The sequence below is a fragment of the Coregonus clupeaformis genome, chromosome 37 (assembly GCF_020615455.1).
Source record: "Coregonus clupeaformis isolate EN_2021a chromosome 37, ASM2061545v1, whole genome shotgun sequence".
NCBI classification, from domain to species: domain Eukaryota; kingdom Metazoa; phylum Chordata; class Actinopteri; order Salmoniformes; family Salmonidae; genus Coregonus; species Coregonus clupeaformis.
This window is the reverse complement of record NC_059228.1, coordinates 2,841,221-2,856,834: the sequence shown is the minus strand read 5'-3', so window position 1 is coordinate 2,856,834 and position 15,614 is coordinate 2,841,221. Positions and strand designations below refer to the sequence as shown.

Sequence of the window (15,614 nt, the reverse complement as noted above, 5' to 3'; positions counted from 1 at the left end):
GCAGCTGAACACTGTATGCTGGAAAAACATAACCAATATTTGTTAAATATAAATACCAAATTTGTTTTTGCATGGATTTCGTGACGTGGTTAGCTTTTAACAGCTAGGACCGCTATTTCTTGTCCCGGAATCCATCTTAACAGCCTGCTTGACAGAGCCGCTAAGCTGCTAGCCATCAAGCTAACAAAGTTAGTCCCAGATTAGTTATGCAATGGAGCCCTCTTTGTCTGGAGAAATAAAGGAACGGTTCCAGCGCTGTAGGAGCTGTATCTACTATGCTTTCTTTCGGGACAAACCGGATCACTCAGAGTTCCAATGCTGCAATTGTTTGCTTGCTGAGGATTAAGGCTTGAGGTGGCAGCCTTGATTACGCAGGTCGCCAGCCTACGTAAGAAACTGGGGAAAATGCAGAGTGAAATGTTTACATTTTCTACGCCGGTGGCTGGACGGCATTCGAGCTTGTTGGATACATCTCCGCCTTGTCGTTTGTCATTATCCGAATGGCCGGTGTTGCCTGGAGCTCCCCCATATGATAGCGGAGTCGAAGGAGCACAGCAAGAGGAGCATGGCAATCAACGATGGTCGCTTGTCACGAGCGGTGGAAGCCAAAGACAGCGGCCTCCCGCAAAGCAGTTAACACTCCCAACGAGAGGCCCGGAGCGGATACAAACAACGAATAGTTTCGCCATCCTGGAGCCTGATCTTCCTGCACCTTCATCGCTGGGGGTACCTGTGTTTGCAGCCGCAGTGCCTACTCCTACGATTTCGAAGTCGACGTCGGCAACCTTCCGTCCCTGCTCTGGATCGAGCAGGGCTTCTCCATCTGTTGGAGGCCTGTGCCGGGAGCAACAGGCTCAAGTTATCCTGCCTCTCGCCCATCCATAAAGGGTTCTCTGAATCCTGTGAAGCGTGGGAGTGGGCGGATTTCCTCAACTGTGATTTTGGGCAGCTCCATGGTAAGAAATGTGACCGTTCCTGGTGCAAAAACAATGTCCTATCCCGGAGCTCGAGTTAATGACATTACTAAGCTGCTCCTGAATGTAGTACATCAGGACATGGAGATCGATTCTATCATAGTCCATGTGGGTTATAATGACATTATGAAGAGCAGCTCTGAACAGTTGAAACTGGATTTCAAAGAGCTGATTGACTCTCTACTAGACACTAATAAAAGACCCATCATATCTGGCCCTGTGCCCTCTCTGAATCGTGGCATTGAACGCTTTAGCAGGATTCTCTCTCTTCACAACTGGCTACGTGATTATTGCAGCTCAATGGGTGTAACTTTTGTTGACAATTTCGCTACTTTTTGGAAATAAAACACTTCTTATAAGTAGGATGGGATCCACCCAAATCATTTGGGTTCCTGGATCCTTTCACAGTATAATAAGGCTGCATTGAGACAATGACTTATCAATGACCCAAGCCCAGCTCAGTTAATCCCTACCATTGTGACGCTAAATTGTCATAATGCTTCAGCAAATGTACATTATACCAGGGGCGTTGGTAGACACAATGTAAGTAACCTAATTTATGTCCCTCTAACTGTCCTGAATGCCTCTGCTGCTCCTACAGCTATTGTATGCAGTAATCATGTGCCTATGAACCAGATTTATACTGTTAGCACCGAGGCGGTGTGCCCTAGTAGGAAGTCCACTGTGTGCAGCTCAACCTGCACTAACATAAATAACATGAGAAAATTTACTTCTGCTAAGCTTCCCAGTAAAGCAAGGAAAACAAGTAAGCATCCCAGAAGAAAAGTGTTAAAAATAGCCCACGTTAACATATGTAGCTTAAGAAACAAGGTTCATGAAATCAATAATTTTCTAGTAACAGACGACATTCATATTCTGACTATCTCTGAAACTCACTTAGATAATCCCTTTGATGATACAGTGGTAGCAATACAAGGTTATAACATTTACAGAAAAGACAGAAATGCCTAAGGTGGAGGTGTTGCTGTTTATATTCAGAACCACATTCCTGTAAAGCTTAGAGAGGATGTCATGTTAAATACTGTTGAAGTAATATGGCTACAGGTTCATCTGCCTCACCTAAAGCCCATTCTGGTGGGAAGCTGCTATAGACCACCGAGTGCTAACAGTCAGTATCTGGATAACGTGTGAAATGCTTGATAATGTATGTGATATCAACAGAGAGGTATATTTTCTGGTTGATTTAAATATTGACTGGCTTTCATCAAGCTGCCCACTCAAGAAAAAGCTTCAAACTGTCACCAGTGCCTGCAACCTGGTTCAGGGTATCAGTCAACCTTCCAGGGTAGTTACAAACAGCACAGGAATGAAATCATCAACATGTATTGATCACATCTTTGCTAATGCTGCAGAAATTAGCTTGAAAGCAGTATCCAGATCCATCGGAAGTAGTGATCACAATATAGTAGCCATATCTAGGAAAACCAAAGTTCCAAAGGCTGGGCTTAATATAGTTTATAAGAGATACAATAAGTTTTGTAGTGATTCCTATGTTGTTGATGTAAAGAATATTTGTTTGTCCGTGGTGTGTAATGAGGAGCAAACAGACACTGCACTTGACACATTTATGAAATTGCTTATTCCAGTTACTAATAAGCATGCACCCATTAAGAAAATGACTGTAAAAACTGTTAAATCCCAGTGGATTGATTAGGAATTTTAAAATGGTATGGTTTAGAGGGATGAGGCAAAAGGAATGGCAAATAAGTCTAGCTGCACAACCGATTGGCAAACGTATTGCAAATTGAGAAATGATGTGACTAAACTGAATAAAAAGAAGAAGAAACTACACTATGAAACAAAGATAAATGACATAAAGAGGAAAAAGGCAAACTCAGCTCCATCATTCATTGAATCAGATCATTCATCACAAAACTGACTTCAATGATTTTTTTCATTGGCAAGATTAGCAAATTTAGGCATGACATGCCAGCAACAAATGCTGACATTACACATCCAAGTATATCTGACCAAATTCTGAAAGACAAGCATTGTAATTTTGAATTCCGTAAAGTGAGTGTGGAAGAGGTGAACAAATGATTGTTGTCTATCAACAATGACAAGCCACCGGGGTCTGACAACTTGTATGGAAAATTACTGAGGATAATAGCGGACGATATTGCCACTCCTATTTGCCATATTTTCAATTTAAGCCTAATAGAAAGTGTGTGCCTCAGGCCTGGAGGGAAGCAAAAGTACAGTCAGGTCCATAAATATTTGGACATTGACCAAGTTATTATTATTTTAGTTGTCTACCACAGCATATTGGAGTTGAAATTAAATAATGAACGGTGTAGGAATTACAGCACTTTTTATATGTGGTCCCCCCTGTTTTAAGGGACCAAAAGTAATTGGACAATTGGCTGCTCAGCTGTTCCATGGCCAGGTGTGTGTTATTCCCTCATTAGTTCATTTACAAGGAAGCAGATAAAAGGTCTAGAGTTGATTTCAAGTGTGGCATTTGCATTTGGAATCTGTTGCTGTTAACCCTCAATATGAAGTCTAAAGAGCTGTCCCTGCCAGTGAAGCAGGCTGAAAATCAAAACAAACCCATCAGAGAGATAGCAAAAACATTAGGTGTGGCCTAATGAACTATTTGGTACATTCTTAAAAAGTTACCTGTCTAACAGAACACAGAGGGTGTTCTTTAATGGAAGCCTCTACAACATAATCCAGGTAGAATCAGAATTTCCCCAGGGCAGCTGTCTAGGCCCCTTACTTTTTTCAATCTTTACTAATGACATGCCACTGGCCAGTGTGTCTATGTATGCGGATGACTCAACACTATACACGTCAGCTACTACAGCGACTGAAATGACTGCAACGCTTAACAAAGAGCTGAAGTTAGTTTCAGAGTGGGTGGTAAGGAATAAGTTAGTCCTAAATATTGATAAAAACGAAAAGCATTGTATTTGGGGCAAATCATTCACTGAACCCTAAACCTCAACTAAATTTTGTAAAAAATAATGTGGAAATTGAGCAAGTTTAGGTGACTAAATTGCTTGGAGTAACCCTGGATTGTAAACTGTCATGGTCAAAACATATTGATACAACAGTAGCTAAGATGGGGAGAAGTCTGTCCATAATAAAGCGCTGCTCTACCTTCTTAACAGCACTATCAACAAGGCAGGTCCTACAGGCTCTAGTTTTGTCGCACCTGGACTACTGTTCAGTCGTGTGGTCAGGTGCCACAAAAAGGGACATAGGAAAATTGCAAATGGCTCAGAATAGGGCAGCATGGCTGGCCCCTGGAGAGCTAACATTAATAATATGCATGTCAATCTCTCCTGGCTCAAAGAGGAATTGACATGTTGAATGCAATGAGCTGTCTGTTTGAACTACTGGCGCACAGCTCGGACACCCATGCATACCCCACAAGACATGCCACCAGAGGTCTCTTCACAGTCCCCAAGTACAGAACAGACTATGGGAGCCGCACAGTACTACATAGAGCCATGACTACATGGAACTCTATTCCACATCAAGTAAATGATGCAAGCAGTAAAAATAGATTTAAAAAACAGATAAAAATACACCTTATGGAACAGCAGGGACTGTGAAGCAACACAAACATAGGCACAGACACATGCATACACACACACGATAACATACGCACTATACACACACGTACACATGGATTTTGTATTGTAGATATGTGCTAATGGTGGAGTAGGGGCCTGAGGGCACACAGTGTGTTGTGAAATCTGTGAATGTATTGTAATGTTTTTTAAATTGTATAACTGCTTTAATTTTGCTGGACCCCAGGAAGAGTAGCTGATGCAGATAATTAAACAGATAAACCACAACATGACAGCAATTGTAGGAATGCGACTGTGTTTAATCTTTGTAGGCTAATACATTTTTTTTTTCATTAGAACAATCTCTGGGATTTCTTATAATTTGTTAGGTGTTGTTTACACTGTTTAATCTAACACCTGTTTGGCAGTAGCACACACACAGCGCTCAGTTTACCCACTTTCTCCTTCTTCTTCTTCTTAAGATTATTTGTATCGTTATTATTATTAAGTACAAGCTTTTTATTTTGAAAATGAACTAACAAATTAAATGTTCTGGCTAATTTGGCTATGGCCTGAGTATTAATACAACAGAACAGAACACAACAGAAGAACACGTCAATAAAATAACAAATGGAGTCTTGAATAATTATATAAATGTTCTGGATATTATTAGCTATAGGCCGGCCAATGGCCTAACAAGTGCATGCATGTGTCACGTGAACAGAGCATAGCACATTTAGCGAATAGGGAATGTTTTTGCAGTCTCAAGAAATGAGGGATTTCGGTAACTTTTCAGTCAGAGAAACAAGTAAGAAACAAATGAATAACTAATTAGATAGCAGCTTCAGCACCCCGGATAGCGCAATGCACACGACAGCCTGTGCCTGCAGCTGACAGGGAGGAGAGAGAGATAAAGTGTGCCATTCACACAGGCACTGTAAAAAATATATATATATACATGGCACGGCATGTCCCGGCCATTAAACAATTCTTGAAAACACAGGCCCCGAACCCGAAATTGAGAACTCTAGTGTGTATGTTTTTTTTCCCAGCTGGTCATTTGGGGTGCTAATGTGGGAGATCTTCACCCTGGGGGGTTCTCCGTACCCCGGCATCCCCGTAGAGGAGCTCTTCAAGCTGCTGAAAGAGGGCCATCGCATGGACAAGCCTGGCAACTGCACCAACGAGCTGTATGATTGTATTTTTATCTCACACACATACGCATGCACGCAGGCAGGCACACACACACACGCACACAAATGTGCACACACACACACATAAACATAAACATCAGATCCATGACCCTACACAGCTGGCCTGGGTCTGTATCAATGTCCTCATTCACAATGGGCCCTCTCCAGTCACACAGAAAACAGTGTCATGGCCTGCACCGTGAATGTAGGGCCTAATATTCTCACACTGTAATGGAAACAGTGAAGCCCACAGTGGAGACAGACAGACAGACCTAGGATAGGATTGGCATTGGCGTCCATCAGCCTTGAACGTTAGAGAGTACAGAGAAATAGAACCTGCATAGCTCGGTGTTTGGATTGTCTGGTTCATACCTGGACACCTAGGCTCAGAGAAATTAGTCTTAATCATCTCACCCACTTTGACAGTGTTTTAGAGAAGAGCAGCAGTCTGTTTAATGGGTGACAAGGCATGTACTTTGGAAATATATAATATAATACTTTTGTTAACCTCTCTCTCTCTCTCAGGTACATGATGATGAAAGACTGTTGGCATGCCATTTCCTCCCATCGGCCCACCTTCAAGCAGCTGGTGGAGGATCTAGACCGCATCCTCACCCTGGTCACCAATGAGGTGAGGGCACAAACCAGAGTCACACCTGTTCACACTAGGGCTGTGGCGGTCATGAAATTCTGTCAGCCGGTGATTGACATACAAATAACTGCCGGTCTGACGGTAATTGACCGTTAATTAACATATACACGTTTAGCATCTCCGGTTTCCACGCATAGCCTACAAGCCACTGATGTGGACCTTTGGAACATCTACATTTTTTAAAAGTCTAATAAATCCATTTAATATAGCCTACACTATCACACACACACTTCATCAGTCTCTCATTCAGTCTGACAAGCATTTGATTTAGAATGGTCCATTATCATGCAGCTGTCGGAACAGGGGCAGGGTAAAAAAAATACCTGTCATCCTATGCACTTGAATAGCGAATGGAGGACGCTTTTCCCGCGGTTAATTTTCCTACCTGCCAGGTAGGCTACTCCAGTTGTAAAGCGAAGCAATGTGCTTAATATTAGAAAAGTTGAGAAATAAATATAGTAGGCCTAGCCTATAGAAACCTGATGGGATCATCCTCTTTTTAATAGAGGCCATCAAAACTATTTTCTCACGCAATTGCTTAGCATAGCATATAGAAATGTTGCGCAACATGGGCTTATAGGAACACTTATTTCATTCCATGCATCAACCAGCTATGAGGAGCTGGCTCTCACTGCGCAACATGTGATCCTATTTTGCTCAAACTCTGAATGCCAGAGCTCTCATGTGTTTGATTTGAGTTTGCATTGATGTCAGAGTGATTAGTGGGACAATAGAGTGCTGAGTACCGACCATTAGCGACTGGCCGTTAGCAAGTTTGGTAGGCTACTAATGACCATCGGCGGCATCAGAGAGCAGTTTTGGAGAAGTCTAGTTACCGTGACCGTCAAGTGGAATTTGACTGCTGTCATGACTCGTGACTGCCGGTGTGGCGGTAATGCGGTCACCGTAACAGCCCTAGTTCACACTCACCTACAATCTGAAGACAGAGCAAGTGACTTACAGTGCCTTCGGAAAGTATTCAGACCCCTTGACCTTTTCCATATTTTGTTACGTTACAGCCTTATTCTAAAATGGATTAAATAAAAACAAATCCTCAGCAATCTACACACAATACCCCATAATGATTAAGCAAAAACAGGTTTTTAGAAATGTTTGCACATTTATAAAAAATCAAAACCAGAAATACCTTATTTACATAAGTATTCAGACCCTTTGCTATGAGACTCAAACTTGCATGTCAGAGAAAAAAACAAGCCATGAGGTCAAAGGAATTCAAATCAAATTTTCTTTGTCACATGTGCCGAATACAACAGGTGGAGACCTTACAGTGAAATGCTTACTTACAAGCCCTTAACCAACAATGCAGTTTTAAGAAAGAATACCAAAAAAAATCACAAAAAATACAATATAAAATAATAAGAAATAAAAGTAACAAATAATTAAAGAGCAGCAGTAAAAATAACAATAGCGAGGCTATATACAAGTTGTACCGGTACCGAGTCAATGTGCGGGGGCACCAGTTAGTCGAGGTAATTGAGGTAATATGTACATGTAGGTAGAGTTATTAAAGTGACTATGCATAGATAATAAACAGAGAGTAGCAGCAGCATAAAATAGGGGGTGGGGGCAATGCAAATAGTCTGGGTAGCCATTTGATTAGATGTTCAGGAGTCTTATGGCTTGGGGGTAGAAGCTGTTTAGAAGCCACTTGGACCTAGACTTGGCGCTCCGGTACCGCTTGCCATGCGGTAACAGAGAGAACAGTCTATGACTAGAGTGGCTGGAGTCTTTGGCAATTTTTAGGGCCTTCCTCTGACACCGCCTGGTATAGAGGTCCTGGATGGCAGGAAGCTTGGCCCCAGTCATGTACTGGGCCATACGCACTACCCTCTGTAGTGCCTTGCGGTCGGAGGCCGAGCAGTTGCCATACCAGGCAGTGATGCAACCAGTCAGGATGCTCTCGATGGTGCAGCTGTAGAACCTTTTGAGGATCTGAGGACCTATGCCAAATCTTTTCAGTCTTCTTAGGTGGAATAGGTTTTGTCGTTCCCTCTTCACGACTGTCTTGGTGTGCTTGGACCATGTTAGTTTGTTGGTGATGTGGACACCAAAGAACTTGAAGCTCTCAACCTGCTGCACTACAGCCCCGTCGATGAAAATGGGGACGTGCTCGGTCCTCTACTTTTTCCTGTAGTCTACAATCATCTCCTTTATCTTGATCACGTTGAGGGAGAGGTTGTGTCCTGGCACCACACGGCCAGGTCTCTGACCTCCTCCCTATAGGCTGTCTCGTCGTTGTCGGTGATCAGGCCTACCACTGTTGTGTCATCGGCAAACTTAATGATGGTGTTGGAGTCGTGCCTGGCCATGCAGTCATGAGTGAACAGGGAGTACAGGAGGGGACTGAGCACGCACCCCTGAGGGGCCCCTGTGTTGAGGATCAGCGTGGCGGATGTGTTGTTACCTACCGTTACCACTTGGGGGCGGCCCGTCAGGAAGTCCAGGATCCAGTTTCAGAGGGAGGTGTTTAGTTCCAGGGTCCTTAGCTTAGTGATGAGCTTTGAGGGCACTATGGTGTTGAACGCTGAGCTGTAGTCAATGAACATCATTCTCACATAGGTGTTCCCTTTGTCCAGGTGTGAAAGGGCAGTGTGGAGCGCAATAGAGATTGCATCATCTGTGGATCTGTTGGGGCGGTATGCAAATTGGAGTGGGTCTAGGGTTTCTGGGATAATGTGAGCCATGACCAGCCTTTCAAAACACTTCATGGCTACAGACGTTAGTGCTACAGGGCAGTAGTCATTTAGGCAGGTTACCTTAGTGTTATTGGGCACAGGCACTATGGTGGTCTGATTGAAACATGTTGGTATTACAGACTCAGACAGGGAGAGGTTGAAAATTGTCTTTAGAGCTCTGAGACAGGATTGTGTCGAGGCACAGATCTGGGGAAGGGTACCAAAGAATTTCTGCAGCATTGTAGGTCCCCAAGAACACAGTGGCTTCCATCATGGAAGAAGTTAGGAACCACCAAGACTCTTCCTAGAGCTGGCCACCCGGCCAAACTGAGCAATCGGGGGAGAAGGGCCTTGGTCAGGGAGGTGACCAAGAACCCGATGGTCACTCTGACAGAGCTCTAGAGTTCCTCTGTGGTGATGGGAAACCTTCCAGAAGGACAACCATCTCTGCAGCACTCCACCAATCAGGCCTTTATGGTAGAGTGGCCAGACGGAAGCCACTCCTCAGTAAAGGCACATGACAGCCCGCTTGGAGTTTGCCAAAAGGCACCTAAAGACTCTCAGACCATGATAAACAAGATTCTCTGGTCTGATGAAACTAAGAATGAACTCTTTGACCTGAATGCCAAGCGTCACGTCTGGAGGAAACCTGGCACCATCCCTAAACTCCCCAAATACAGGTGTGCCAAGCTTGTAGTGTCATACCCAAGAAGACTCGATGATGTAATCACTGCCAAAGGTTTTTCAACAAAGTACTGAGTAAAGGGTCTGAATACTTATGTAAATGTGTTATTTCAGTTTTTTATTTTTAATAAATTAGCAAAAATTCTAAAAACCAGTTTTTGCTTTGTCATTATGGGCTATTATGTGGAGATTGATGAGGGGGGGAACAATTTAATCAATTTTAGAATAAGGCTGTAATGTAACAAAATGTGGAAAAAGTCAAGGGGTCTGAATACTTTCCAATTTTGGGGTCAATTCCCTTTAGTAGTAAACTGAAATTCCAACCAAAAATAATTCCCAGTTGATTAGCATTGAGGAAAAAATAGAATTGGAATTTCAGTTTACCTCCTGAATTGACTGAATTTAAATGGCGACCCCAAGTCTGCTGACCTCGTATCCGTGGAAGTGCTCGGTCACTGAGAAGTATGACATAAAAGCATGTCTCGCTTCTCCAAAAGCTTGGAAAAAGGTAAACATGATACAGGCTCACGGACACTCCAATTGGGGGCAAGCAAAGTTGAACAACACCTTTTTTTAACAATAATGTTCAAAAAGCATTAGAAGGAACCTGCATTGGCTGACACATGACCTTTACAGTGACCAGAAAATGGCAGGCCCCAGAGCTGTGGCCATGGCCCACTGATGTTGCCCAATCATAGAGAGCTACTCCAAGCTATTCCTCGCCTCGGAATAATGGCTTGTGTTTCTTTCCGTTCTGCTCCTGTCATGTGTGATATCCGTGCACAGGCCTGAGGAGAGGCTGTGGATGGAAATCTGTCAGGGCTCATCTGGCCTCAGACTGGGACTCCATAGATAATGCCAAAAGCCCCTACTTCAAGGTTTCAGAGTTTGAACTTTTGAAATGTAATAAAGCGCCCCTTTTTCCCTTCTCCAAACCACTGGCATATGTGGAGCTCTTTAGTAATGTGAGCTGCCTTGTGTTGAGCTGAGAAAATGGAAGCCAGCACTCTTTTTAAGAAGAACGCTCAAACCCCAAGAACGCTTCTAAGGAGAGAGGAGGGTGCAGGGATAAATAAAAAAGGAGTTTAAAAAAACGCTAAACACTGGTTCAAGTTGAAAAAGCCCCAATATTAATGCAAAATATATTTGGGTGAGCACTGAAGGTTGCCAGACTATGTTCAGCCACGTTCCAATTTCAGATGTCAGGTTTGTTTGGACTGTGCTGGGTAGTGACATTAAGCGGAGCGGTATGGATGTAGCCCAGGGTTGGGTGCCCCTCTCTTTTAGTTTGAACAGTCTCTCTCTCTCTCCCTCTGGGTCCCCCCCTCGTTTGAACGCTCTCTCTCTGGTCTCTTTCTCTCTCTCCCTCTCTCTGGTCTCTCTCTCTCTCTGGTTTCTCTTTCTCTCTGGGCTCGCCACCCTCTACCTCTTTCTCTCCCCCCTTTCTCTCTGGTATCTCTTTTTCTCTCTCTCACTGGTCCCCCCACCCTCGCTCTCTCTCTCTCTCCCTCCCTCCCTCTCTCTCTTGTTCTCTCTTGCTCTCTTGTTCTTTCTCTCTCTCTGTGTGCTCTCCCTTGCCCGCCCAGACACATTGAACCACTTTATACTGAGACTAACAGCAACCAGGTCAGCATTGGTCTATGTGAACCGTGCTGGAAAGTTCCCCTCGCTCCAGCACGCACCATTTATTAAGTATTATTCGTGCAAATATTTTTATACGGATCCGATTTAAGATTATTTTCTCTCTTGGCGCCGCCAACATTTTTCATAAATCTGTCAAGCGTGATTTAGGAATAGTTTATAGTTTACATAAATAAATTAATGAAGATGATACTCCATATGTCCATCACTGTCCTCCTGAAATGCCTGTCTCTATTTTGGTATTTTCCATCTCTCTTGCTCTTTTCTCTTACTCTCTATCTCTCCTCTCTAAACCTGTGAGTGTTATAGTTGTCTCACCCCCTTCTTCCCTCTTACCCTGTCTATGTTTAGGAGTATCTGGACCTGTGTGCCCCAGCGGAGCAGTATTCTCCCAGCTTCCAGGACACACGCAGTTCCTGTTCCTCCGGTGATGACTCCGTGTTCTCCCATGACCCCTTACCAGAGGAGCCCTGCCTCCCAAAGTACCAGCACATCAATGGGGGCGTCAAAACATGAGGCCTCCCCTCCCCTCCTCAATCCCCCCATCCAGCCTGACCTGCCCCTCACCCTTACAACCCCCCACAAAGAGACACTTCCATAAAGAGAAACTGAGATATACCACCACAACCAACCCCCTCAAACCACAAACCTCCTGCCCCCCCAACCCCCCTCTGGCTCCCAATGGACTAATGGACCGGATGGGACTGGGCTGGTGGCAGCGCTGCTGTTAGAACACATACACCCACACTCACCCACGTTCATACACATGTTCAAGGTCTTAAGGAGACCTTGCGGTTATTTTTTTTTTGTTTGGTTGTTTTCCACAAGAGTTTGGAATTTACAATTTGTGCATTCCATGATTCCATTCCGTTGGCTGGCATTCTAAGACTTTAGTTTGTTCCCAGAGGGAAAATATGGACCATAATGAACTGAAAAAACAAGGGACTCAAAAAGAGGACAGCAAAATAGGAAGGGACTGAAAGGAAGCATCAACTAACAAAAACAGATGAATAGGAGAAGAGCGCATACAGACATTGCCTCTTGTTTATATTTTGTAATATTGTCTTGTTTCTTTTTACCTTCTCTTGATAATCCCACACACATATTATTATTATGGCGAAATATAATGCATAAATATAGTGCTGAGTAAATTTGTAAATATATCCAAATATGTATAAATATATAAATAGTATATATTTACAGTGAATTATTTTTTGTATGGACTCCAGAATAATTCCCCCCTCTCCTCTCCCGTCCTCCCTCTTTGGGTTTGAGACAGGTGTGTCAGCACCCAGGTTATGTTTCTGTTCTCTTGTGTTCTTTTAAACACACAAATACAAGCATGCACACGCACCCACACACACAAACACCTGTTTCGCTCTCACTCAATGACACGGTGGAGTATTGGCTTTCAGGGAAAGAGATAGCATGTTAATTTATTTACTTTTTTTATGAAATCAAAAAGTTGAAAAAAGAACAAAAATAGTAAGAAAGAATTAATGCTATTAATGATGCTGATAACAAAGAATAAATAATCCATTATTTTGATTATCGTCATTTTAAATGATCTTTCAGAGGTAACAGAAATGTAGTGGGTGTTTAAAAGATCCTGGTTTCGTACATTTTAGATATAAATGTGAATATTAAGTTACAATTTAAATACTGTACATTTTATAGTCTGCTAATCCCTTTCTTATGTAGATGATGCAGTTTCTATCCCGTCATTTTACTCTTTCTTAGGTTTGCATTTGAAATGAGATTTCTGGATATTTACAGTGCATTCAGAAAGTATTCAGACCTCTTCACTTTTTCCACATTTTGTTACGTTACAGCCTTATTCTAAATGGATTAAATAAAACATTTTCCTCATCAGTCTACACACAATACCCCATAATGACGAAGTGAAAACAGGTTTTTGGACATTTTTGCAAATGTATTAAAAATAAAAAACAGAAATACCTTATTGACATAAGTATTCAGACCCTTTGCTATGAGACTTGAAATTGAGCTCAGGTGCATCCTGTTTCCATTGATCATCCTTGAGATGTTTCTACAACTTGATTGGAGTCCACCTGTGGTAAATGTAATTGATTGGACATGATTTGGAAAGGCACACACCTGTCTATATAAGGTCCCACAGTTGACAGTGCATGTCAGAGCAAAAACCAAGCCATGAGTTGAAGGAATTGTCCGTAGAGCTCCGAGATAGCATTTTGTCGAGATCTGGGGAAGGGTACCAAAACATTTGTGCAGCATTGAAGGTCCCCAAGAACACAGTGGCCTCCTTTATTCTTAAATGGAAGAAGTTTGGAACCACCAAGACTCTTCCTAGAGCTGGCCACCCGGCCAAACTGAGCAATCGGGGGAGAAGGGCCTTGGTCAGGGAGGTGACCAAGAACCCGATTGTCACTCTAACAGAGCTCCAGAGTTCCTCTGTGGAGAACGTATGATCAGAAGGACAACCATCTCTGCAGCACTCCACCAATCAGGCCTTTATGGTAGAGTGGCCAGACAGAAGCCACTCCTCAGTAAAAGGCACATAACAGCCCGCTTGGAGTTTGCCAAAAGGCACCTAAAGGACTCTCAGACCATGAGAAACAAGATTATCTGGTCTGATGAAACCAAGATTGAACTCTTTGGCCTGAATGCTAAGCATCACGTCTGGAGGAAACCTGCCACATTGTATGATTTTTAAGTAATTAATTTGCATTTTATTGCATGACATAAATATTTGATACATCAGAAAAGCAGAACTTAATATTTGGTACAGAAACCTTTGTTTGCAATTACAGAGATCATACGTTTCCTGTAGGTCTTGACCAGGTTTGCACACACTGCAGCAGTGATTTTGGCCCACTCCTCCATACAGACCTTCTCCAGATCCTTCAGGTTTCGGGACTGTCGCTGGGCAATACGGACTTTCAGCTCCCTCCAAAGATTTTATATTGGGTTCAGGTCTGGAGACTGGCTAGGCCACTCCAGGACCTTGAGATGCTTCTTACGGAGCCACTCCTTAGTTGCCCTGGCTGTGTGTTTCGGGTCGTTGTTATGCTGGAAGACCCAGCCACGACCCATCTTCAATGCTCTTACTGAGGGAAGGAGGTTGTTGACCAAAATCTTGCGATACATGGCCCCATCCATCCTCCCCTCAATACGGTGCAGTCATCCTGTCCCATTTGCAGAAAAGCATCCCCAAAGAATGATGTTTCCACCTCCATGCTTCACGGTTGGGATGGTGTTTTTGGGGTTGTACTCATCCTTCTTCTTCCTCCAAACACGGCGAGTGGAGTTTACACCAAAAAGCTATATTTTTGTCTCATCAGACCACATGACCTTCTCCCATTCCTCCTCTGGATCATCCAGATGGTCATTGGCAAACTTCAGACGGGCCTGGACATGCGCTGGCTTGAGCAGGGGGACCTTGCGTGCGCTGCAGGATTTTAATCCATGATGGCGTAGTGTGTTACTAATGGTTTTCTTTGAGACTGTGGTCCCAGCTCTCTTCAGGTAATTGACCAGGTCCTGCCGTGTAGTTCTGGGCTGATCCCTCACCTTCCTCATGATCATTGATGCCCCACGAGGTGAGATCTTGCATGGAGCCCCAGACCGAGGGTGATTGACCTTCATCTTGAACTTCTTCCATTTTCTAATAATTGCGCCAACAGTTGTTGCCTTCTCACCAAGCTGCTTGCCTATTGTCCTGTATCCCATCCCAGCCTTGTGCAGGTCTACAATTTTATCCCTGATGTCCTTACACAGCTCTCTGGTCTTGGCCATTGTGGAGAGGTTGGAGTCTGTTTGATTGAGTGTGTGGACAGGTGTCTTTTTACAGGTAACGAGTTCAAACAGGTGCCGTTAATACAGGTAATGAGTGGAGAACAGGAGGGCTTCTTAAAGAAAAACTAACAGTTCTGTGAGAGCCGGAATTCTTACTGGTTGGTAGGTGATCAAATACTTATGTCATGCAATAAAATGCAAATTAATAACTTAAAAATCATACAATGTTATTTTCTGGATTTTTGTTTTAGATTCCGTCTCTCACAGTTGAAGTGTACCTATGATAAAAATTACAGACCTCTACATGCTTTGCAAGTAGGAAAACCTGCAAAATCGGCAGTGTATCAAATACTTGTTCTCCCCACTGTACACCCACACCCACACTGGGGTTGTTTTTCAGCGGCAGGGACTGGGAGACTAGTCAGGATCGGGGGAAAGATGAACGGAGCAAAGTACAG

The 15,614-nt window shown here is 43.4% G+C and overlaps 1 protein-coding gene across 9 annotated transcripts in view; it reads left to right on the top strand.

Moving 5' to 3' along the window:
* The window catches only part of LOC121553451 (fibroblast growth factor receptor 2), a 104,741-nt gene extending 92,786 nt beyond the window's left edge, over positions 1 to 11,955 (top strand). For all 9 annotated transcript variants that reach the window (XM_041866556.2, XM_041866561.2, XM_041866558.2 and 6 more), the window contains 3 exons: positions 5,566 to 5,703; positions 6,232 to 6,337; positions 11,731 to 11,955. In XM_041866556.2, coding sequence (XP_041722490.2) covers positions 5,566 to 5,703; positions 6,232 to 6,337; positions 11,731 to 11,895 — 409 coding nt within the window. In that variant the 3' untranslated portion in view covers positions 11,896 to 11,955. The remainder of the gene's footprint in view (positions 1 to 5,565; positions 5,704 to 6,231; positions 6,338 to 11,730) is intronic.
* Positions 11,956 to 15,614: the final 3,659 nt, after the last annotated feature.